This window comes from Ammospiza nelsoni, chromosome 19 (assembly GCF_027579445.1).
Source record: "Ammospiza nelsoni isolate bAmmNel1 chromosome 19, bAmmNel1.pri, whole genome shotgun sequence".
Taxonomy (NCBI): Eukaryota; Metazoa; Chordata; class Aves; order Passeriformes; family Passerellidae; genus Ammospiza; species Ammospiza nelsoni.
The window spans coordinates 11227733-11237132 of NC_080651.1; the positions used below are offsets into that span (position 1 = coordinate 11227733).

The 9400-nt window shown below is 65.9% G+C and overlaps 1 protein-coding gene across 1 annotated transcript; it reads right to left on the reverse strand.

The window, feature by feature from the left end:
- Positions 1 to 2077: 2077 nt before the first annotated feature.
- On the reverse strand, positions 2078 to 8688 carry CDC42EP4 (CDC42 effector protein 4). The gene is made up of 2 exons (XM_059485779.1): positions 8648 to 8688; positions 2078 to 3856 (listed from the first exon to the last, which is right to left on the reverse strand). Exon 2 carries the CDS (start codon positions 3752 to 3754, stop codon positions 2831 to 2833), a length of 924 nt encoding a protein of 307 aa, XP_059341762.1. The 5' UTR covers positions 3755 to 3856; positions 8648 to 8688; the 3' UTR covers positions 2078 to 2830.
- Positions 8689 to 9400: the final 712 nt, after the last annotated feature.

Below are 9400 nucleotides of genomic sequence, written 5' to 3' on the forward strand. Positions count from 1 at the left end.
AGGGTGCTGGGCACCCACTGCCCACCGTATGGGACACCCTGGTGCCACCCTAGAAGTGTGACCATGTTCACAGGGGTCCCAGGATGAGGGAAGAGATGTAGATCTGACTCCATGTTTCAGAAGGCTTGATTTATTATTTTATGCTATATATTATATTAAAACTATACTGAAAGAATAGAAGAAAGGATTTCATCAGAAGGCTGGCTTTAGAATAGAATAGAATAGAATAGAATAGAATAGAATAGAATAGAATAGAATAGAATAGAATAGAATAGAATAGAATAGAATAGAATAGAATAGAATAGAATGATAACAAAGGTTTGTGGCTCGGACAGAGAATCCAAGCCAGCTGACTGTGATTGGCCATTAATTAGAAACAGCCACATGAGACCAATCACAGATGCACCTGTTGCATCCCACAGCAGCAGATAACCATTGTTTACATTTTGTTCCTGAGGCCTCTCAGCCTCTCAGGAGGAAAAATCCTAAGGAAAGGATTTTCCATAAAAGATGTCTGTGACAGGAGGGTGTAACAAACGGCACTGTGCCCATCCCGGGGGTGTGACAAACATCACTGTGCCCACCCAGGGCTTTGGGGATGCTGGGGGTGCCTGGCTGTCGGTGCTGGCCGGGCACTGGCGGTGCTGGTGTCACTGCCCCCAGCCCAGCACACGCGGCACTGTCGCTGTCCCCGCTGTCGCTGTCCCCATGTCCCGGCCGTGCTCACGCTCTGCAGCCCCTCTCGCACTTTCTGCCCCATCACCTCGCGGCACCGCGGCGCTGCCGAGCCCCAGCCCGGAGCCGACAGGCGTCACAAAGATCAGGGCGGCCGAGTGACAGTGACAGTGACAGGCGGCCCGTGAAGTGCCACCGCAGGGCTGCTGCCCGCCCCACAGCCCCGGGGAGCACAGCCCAGCCCAGGGACCAAACCGCGCTGCTTTGTGCCACAGCATCCCTAAGGGACAAGAGGAGTGACCCCCCAGGTGACAGTGACCAGGGGCATTGGCTCAGGGGATGGGACAGGGGACCCTGGCACAGTGACCAGAGTGATTGGCTCAGAGGATGGGACAGGGGACCCTGGCACAGTGACCAGGAGCAGGGGATGGGACAGGGGACCCTGGCACAGTGACCAGGGGCATTGGCTCAGGGGATGGGACAGGGGACCCTGGCACAGTGACCAGGAGCAGGGGATGGGACAGGGGACCCTGGCACAGTGACCAGGGCAGAGCAGCTTGCTGAGCTCAGAGCCTCCAGCTGCAGCTGCTGTTGTTCTCCCTGTCCCGGACAATGGCCCAATGTCCCCTGGCCGGGGTGACAGGACAGGACCCCATTGTGTCCCCACAGCGTTTGCTCGCTCCCCTGGCTGCTCCAGGGAGAACCATTTGGGTGGGCAGGGGCATCCAGCGCCTCCCAAAGCTGTTTGGGGGCATAAATCATTCCCTCTCTGCAGTGAGGAGGATGGGAAAGGGAAAAGGCTGTGGGGCCATTCCTGGCACTTTGCCCCCTCTCAGCCCAGCTCCATCCAAGGGGTGGAATGGAGAATCACTCCCAGCACTGGCAGAGCCCCATTTTCCCTGTGGGAAGCTGGCTGTGGGATCACAGTGACTCCTGCTCGCTCTGCCGGGATCATCCAGGGCCAGGGCAGCCCCACAGGGCCGGGAACCCCCAGGAGGGACCCCTTGGCCCCCAGCCCGTGGGAGCAGGGACGGCCAGTCCAGTCCTGTCCCCACAGCACTGTCCCCTCCTCCCCGGCCGCAGGGAGCGGGGCTGGGGAGGACAGGGCAGCGCTGGCAGAGCCAGCCCTTGGCAGGAGCTGCCTGGCCCCAGGGTCCCAGCCCCGAGCCAGATCCGGCCAGCGGGGGCTCTGCTGCTTCCTCAGGACACGGCAGAGAGAGCTCGGCCCGGCAGGTGCCCACACTGCGGCCAGGGATGGCAGGGATGGGGCAGCACGGGGACACTGGAACTGCTGGGGCAGCAGGTCCCCCCTCAGTGTCACCTCTCAGGAACTCAGGCCACTGTGGTCACTACCATTTCCTTTTATTCCTTGCATTTGTACATACACGGTATAAAAGCTCCTGTTCCAGCCGCCTGCTCCCGCCACTGCCCGGCCCCATCGGGATCCCGGTGCCTTCCAGGAGCTCCTCCCACAGGGGACAGACCCACACTTCCATCAGCGTCCCTGGAGCCGGCTGGGAGCACCCCTGTGACCCCTGGAGAGTCAAACATCTGGGATGGAACCATCCATCCATCCATCCATCCATCCATCCGAGGGATGGGGAGTGAGCACCTGCCACGGCACTGGGAGAATCTTGGTCTGCAGAAAAAAAGTTTTTCTGTCCCCAAAAATCCCAGGAAGCTGGAGCTGCCCATAGTCCCAGGCCACCTCTGAGCTCCAGAGCCAAGTTCTTCCTCACGGGAAAATCTTCCCTCAGTTAAAACCAAAAGAGAGTAGAGAAAGGTAAGTACAAATCAGAAAACAGTAAAAACTGTACGGTGGAAAATATATATATATTACTAAAAGGGCCAAAACTCCAAAGGCTCGTCTTGTTGGATCCTAAATCGCTTTACACAGGCAGGGGGGCAGGAGAAAGGAGCTAATATCCAAAGTCCAACAGAAAGAACCGAAATCGAGTCTGCTTCCCCTCCCAGGAGTGCTGGAGCTGCCTGGGGCTGTCAGGAACAGCCTGGCCCCGGGAGCAGAGCTCTGTCCCGCCACAGCCCATGAGGGAACCAGGCTGGAGCCAAATCCTCCCCAGTGCCACCTCTTGGCGTGTCCAGCCCTGTGTCCAAGCAAGCTCAGTGAGAACCAGACCCTGGCCTCGGCCCTCCTCTATACCCGGATCTCATCCTCATCCTCATCGGCGAACGAGAACTCCTTGTCGGGGCGTTTCGGGGCCGCTCCCCGCTGGCTCGGCGGCCTGGGCACAGGGCTGCGCTCCGAGGGGCAGCTGGACACCGGGCTGCTGTCCCTGGGGCTGCGGCCACCGGCACCACGGGCCGGGCTCTGGCTCGGCGGGGCCGCCAGCGGGGAGCCAGGCGGGGCAGCCTCCCCTTCCTCCTCCTCCTCCTCCTCCTCTTCCACCTCGGCGTCTTCGTCCTGCTCCCACTGATCCTTATCCATGATGCTCAGCACGTCGCCGAGCATGGAGGGCCCCAGGTCGATGTGGAAGGACATGATGGACTCGGCGTGCTTCAAGCCCGCGCCGCCCTTGGCCAGCCCCACGGGCAGGTCCGTGATGTCCCCGAAGTCGCGCTCGTCCAGGCCGGGGCTCCGCGGCCCCGCGGCCGCTCCGTTGGGGCGCTGCTGCTCCTCGGGGCTCCCCTCCTCGGGCAGCTTCTTCACGGGGCTGGACGAGAGGCTCTTGGGCAGCTGCCCCGCGCTCCTGTCCACGTCCTTCTCGTTGAGCTGCGGCAGGGACACGGCGTTCTTGACGAAGAGCGCCGAGTCGCGCAGCGAGCCCAGCATGTCCCGCCGGTCGCCGCGCGTCACCGACTGCGAGCGCTTGCTGCTGCGGAAGCGCCGCGACAGCAGGCCCGGCTTGGAGGCTCCGGGCTCCTCTCCCGCCTCCGGCGCCGGCTCCCCGGCCTTGCTGGTGAGGAAGGAGGTGTCCCCGAAGGCGTCCCCGGCGCGCCCCACGTGCATGGTGTGGCGGAAATCGCCCAGGGGAGCGCTGATCATCTCGGCCGTCAGGTCGGCGCGCGAGCGGCGCTTGGAGTGCGCCGAGTTGGACACGAGCTGCTTGAGGATGGGCATGGTGGCGCCCAGGGGAGGCTGTGCCACGCTGGGTCCCGTGTACGGTGCTCACAGATGGGGCTGCGCAGCTGGGATGTCACCGGTGTCACCGATGGGTCACTCCTAGGGGAGAGGAGGGAGGGACACAGTCAGGATTCAAGGATGTGGGTAGGGCACCAGATTTCATCCCACCAAGCTGCAAAATGTGATCCTGTGCCCATCAGCTGCTTGGTTCTCCCAAGTATTGGCTCCATGCAGGGCATCATTCCACATCCCCAGACCCTTCTGAGCTCCTCACACCCCCAGACCCACCCTGGAGCAGAGAGACCCTCAGGAGAAAGACCTGGGCACAGAAATCCCTCAGGATAACCCCTGACCCTGTGCCCCCCATGAATGGGCACCACGGGCACCCTCTGCCCCTCCCCGTGCAGCCCCAGCCCCCTCAAGCAGGGCACAGCAGCTCCAGGCTCTGCGAGCAGCACGCTGAGAAGATGCCTGGGATTTTTTTTTTTTTTTTCCTAATTGGAAGAAAGCGGGGAGGAGCAGACGCCAGGAGGAATTGGAAACAGACGGCAGGAAGTGTGTGAGGAGGGCGTAGAGCCCCCGGGAGGCACCGCCAGCCGAGCAGGGGGACAGGGGGACCACGATGGGGACCCCTCCATGCTCGGCAGCACGGGGACATGGGGACACTGCTTTGCTGCCGCCCTGGAGCCCCCCAAAACCCTCGGAGTGTGACCGTCCCCACCCTCCCCAGCGGTCTCGTGGTCACCGCTGTGACTCAGAGGTGACACAAATGACGAGGGCTCTGCCCGACCACAATGGCAACGGGCACAAGCGGGCACGTTCCTCCTTCCCTCGCCCACCTCCGTGCCACCAGCCCAGGCAGGCAATGAGGGGACAAGGACAGCGAGCGTGTGGCCGCATCCCGCGGCGCCAGGCGGCCCCAGGTGGTCCGGGAGAAGCAGCCGGGGAGGAAGGGCCCGTGGCCACCCTCTTCCTCCCTGCGGGCACCGCCGGCGACACCGCGCCCCGTGACACGCACGGGAAGGGACACGGACGTGTGGCTTTGGAAGGAACCGGGGAACGGGGCCACGTCCCCGGGGCACAGCCGGCATCGATGGTCCCAGCACAGCCCGGTTCTGCCCGGCTGGGCACCGCCACCAGCACCCACCCCAGGGGTGCCAGCAGGGCCAGGGGACACCTCCGTTCCCTCCTGTCCCCAGAGTCAGCCTGTGACACCCCGCTGTCCCCCGGAGGAGCAGCAGGAGCGCAGGCAGGGCAGGATGGACTCTGGCCCCACGCTGGGGCAAAGTCCTTTGCCCAACCCTCCCGTGCCTGGCTCCCGGATGGGCCTGGCCAGGCCAGGAGTGCCCCGTGGCATGGCACTGGTGGCACACGGCCACACTGCCTGACCAGCCCGGGGAGGCACAGCCTGAGCCCCCACGGGGATGATGGCACATGGGAAGCCCCCAATTCACCCCCAGCAGCAGGAGAAGCCACCCAGCAGCCACACCTCCTTCCCTGCACCTCAAACCAGGAGCCGGGGGAATTCCTTCCCCCCCAGCCCATCCCAGCAGAGAGGAGCAGCTCTCTGGGATCTCTGCTGCCTCTCTGGGATCTCCCTCACACGCGTGCATGGCACCAACGCTTTCCCCTTCCAAAGTCTCCTTCCAGGCCAGCATTCCTGCAGCCTCTGCTTTCCCATAAAACAAACACTCCCGGCTGAGAGCTCCCCAGCTGGGCCAGGCAACCGTGCTGCTGATTTAGGCCATCTGGGGACTGTCCCTCCCTTGTATTTAGATTTCGGGGCCGAGTTCAGCATTTGTGAGATACTTTGCAAAGGGGCCACCGGGAGGTTGGAGCGGTCCCAGCCGGGCCAGCAGCGCTCCATCACCCTCACAGCCTGCACAGGGACAGTGTGGCCCCCTCCCCTAAACTCTGCAGCCTTCACAGCAGCCAAAATCTGCCCCCATCCCTCGACGCCTCGCTCCCGGCTCGCCCCGAGGCGGCGGCAGCACAGATGGACAGTGCTGCCCACACAGCCCGGCCTGGGGAGCTGGACACAGAGCCCTTTTCTCCTCCTGTCGCTCGGGGAGAGCAGATCCTGTGACATTCCCGCTGCTGCTGGTGCCTTCACAAAGGAAACCAGGCCAGGGAGGCATCGCTGCCGTTCCAGCCACCTACCAGGGGAAGCTGCTGGTAACCCGAGAGACTTCACAGGCACCTGGCAGCGCTGCCCATAGCACAGCCAAGCCCCAGCAGGGCTTTGGGGCAAGGGGAGGGGACAGGACCTGCACACACGGCTCGAGGACAAGAGGGATAACTGGTGCTGACAGCCCTGTGCTGCCTCCCACCTGCCCTGTGAGCCCTGTGGCTCTGGGGACTGAGAACCTGAGGCGCCCGGGGACACAATTGTCCCTGTAAATGACTGTCTGCTTGTAGGACAGCACAGAACTGGGACAGCCCTGGCCAGGCCCACGTGCCCTGATGGTGCAGGCGTCCCACGAGACCCCCGCTCCATCGTCTCCATCTCATCCTGCCCTGCATCAGTCACCCGTGGGGACCAGAGTGAAAGTGGCTCAGGGAAGGAGGCCAGTGAGTGAGAGCACGCAGGAGAAACGCCAAGTCCAGCCACATTCCCGTGCATCCTGCCCCCAGCTCTTCCCGCTCACAGCCTGGGAAAGCCGAGCTGGGAGAGCCGAGCTGGGAAAGCCGAGCTGGAAAAGCCAAGCTGGAAAAGCCTCCTGGCCGGCCCAGCCGGCTCCAAACGAGCTCCCCAGCTTCCCCAAGCAGAGCCCCCCGGGCAGCACCCCGAGATCAGAGCGTGCTCTCCCCGCCCTGCCAGCAATGGGGCAGGGGCTGTGCCGGACCGGTCGGGTCCCCCACAGTGCCCAGGGCCAGGGAGAGCCCCACACACGGGCCAGGGCCACCCCGCCCGCTCAGCCCCGCTCTGGGGTGCGCTGCCCCTCGGGGATCCTTTGATCCTTTGATGCTGGAGCCGGGCAGGCGGCAGCCGGAGACAGGGCACGGCTCACAGCCCGCCACCGCCGGCCCAGGAGGGGACACAGCGCTGTCACACCCTCGCTTCGGCTCCGCAGCGACTCTTCCCAGGGCCCGGGGGCAGGCGGTGCTGGCGGTGACAGGTCTGGTCCTGTCCCTGGCACCGCTGCTGCAGCAACCCCGGGATGCTCCGAGCGGCCTCTGGAAGTGGAAAAGGCCCCGGCAGCGAGCTGCAGAGCCGGGGATGGAGAGGTGGCACCCGGGGAGGGAGGAGAAGCTTGGCTCCCACCGGCACACGGATCAGCACCAGGCTGGGAACTCAGCGCCGGTGCCAAAAGCAGAGAAGCGCTCCCGGAGGGGACTGCCAGGAGCCGGGAGGTAGCCAGAGTTCAGCGAGGAACCGCTGGCAGGACACGCCAGAACACGCACAGGGCCATAAATCCTCCAGCTCCGGGGCCACGAACCGGCCCGCGGCTCTGCAGGGCCAGGAGGGGACTTTTCCAGGGGTAAAGGTTATCTCATCTCCTCGCTGGCCTGGCTCCGGGTCTGTGCAACAGGGTGTGCCACAGGGTGCCGGGGCTGAACAGACCTCCCGACCCGCGCCGGGCTCCGGATTCCTGCGGTTTTCTGGGCTGGACGGGAAGTTCGCAGGCAGCCATCCCACGGCTCCCTACCTGCCGGGGGCCCGGAGCCGGCTCGGGGGGCCCTGCGCGGCTCTTCCTGCCCGGGACAAAACGCAGCGAACAAAGGCAGCGAGCGGCACGGTCAGCACAACGCCGGCAGCGGCGGGGCTGGAGCGGGGGCCGGGGATGGAGCCCCGCGGCCCTCACGGAGCCGGGATCGGCGATCGGGGTTCGGGCAGGCTCGCTCTGCACCCCCAAGCACGCTGAGCCTCCGGTGCTAAAGCTCAGCTGGAGTCGCTCCACGGTTTCCGAGGGAGCTGCGGCCAACACAGATTTGTTTACTGCGTGCCCGGGCTGGGAACGAGCCCTGTCCTGGCTGCAGAGATGGCACGCTGTGCCTCAGTTTCCCCTCAGAGCCCGTTAACGATCCCTTTGGAACAGCTCCCCTGCTCTATAGATCCCAGCTCCCTTTGGAACAGCCTCCCTGATCCATAGATTCGGCGCTTGGAAACATCCATACTCCACACCGCTGCTGCTGCTGCCAGAGCGGGGTCAAACCGGGCCGGCGTGGGACGAGTCCAGCGCTCGCTGCCCACGGATCCACGGTTCCGCGGGCACCGGAGCGGCTCCGGGAGCCAGCCCCGTGCCCGGCGCCGGTAGAACCGGGCACTGCCTCTCTCCGGGCACCCATGGCAGCGGTGTGGGACGGGCGGCAGGGCGGAGGGCAGGCTGCGGCCAGCCGGGACCCCTGTCCGCGAACACCGGGGGATGAACGGGACGGGGATTTCGGGCGGCTCTGACTCAGCACCCGCCGGCGCCCAGCCCCGGGTGCCGCTGGAGCCGCTCCAGCCGCCGAGGATCCGATTCCCGACCCGGGCCGCGGGCAGCCACCGCCCCGGTCCCACCGCCGCCACCCCCGCGCGGGGCTCGGCGGAGCGAACGGGCGCCCATGGCCGGTGGGGCGGGGTGCGCTGAGCCGGGCCGGTGCCCCGCGCTGGGCAAACAGCGCTCCGCATCCTGTTAACCCCTTCACCCACCCGCGCCGCGCTCCGGCCCCACGGCGCGGCGGGGAATGAGGCCGGGGGTCCCGGCCGCCCCTCCGCCCGGTACCGGAGCGCGGCAGCGCCGGGGACCCCGCCCGCCCGCCGGACAATAGCCGAGCTGAGCGCGCCGGGATCCCGCCACGCCGGGACGAGCCGGGCCGGGCCGGACCCGGCCAAGCGGGGCCGAGTCTGGCCGGGCCGCCGCGACCCGCGGAGCCCCCGGTGTGTCCCGTCCCTCCCTCCCGTACCTGCTCGCCCGGGCCCCGCCGCCGCCGCCGGTCCATGGCCGCGCCGCGCCGGAACGGAGCGCCCCCCCCTCCCGGCGATGACATCATCGCCCCGCCCGGACCAATGGCACCGCGCCACGTCACGGGGCGGTCCCACGCTCTCCATTCAAACGCGAGTGGGGCGGGGGGGGCGGAACCCTGGGCCCCGCCCGGGGCGTCCCGGGGAGGGGGGACCGGGACCGGGACCGGAGAGGGGTCAGGGTCAGGGGTGGGGGCTCGGCACCCCCGGCGCATGGAGGGGCCGGCCGGGCCGGGGGCTCACCGGTCTCTCCCCACCGGGAGTCACGAGTGGGATCCCCGAGGCAGAGCTCAGAGCTGGCCGCACCCCTGGCAGAGCGGCGGGGCTGAGGCGCTGCTGGGTGACCGACTCTAATTAATTACGGGGAATTAAGAACCGCGCTGAGGTGCCAGGAGGAGGCGGCTTCACCCGCAGGGCAGCGGCGATGTCCCCGTTCCACTCGTGACCGTGACACCCACGAGGCTGCACCCACATCCCCGCACTGCCCCAGCCAGTCCCACTGCTCGATCCACTTGGGGGGGCCCTGGGGTCCCTCCAGTCCGTGGGTGGGGGGGGGACGATGGCAGCGAGTCTGTGGTCACCCAAGGAGCCCAGCGTGGGTGCTGATGCGGGGCTCCACATCCCCCGGGACGGGCTCCACGAACCCCGGGATGGATTCTACATCCCCCGGGATGGGTTCCACGGTCCCCAGGATG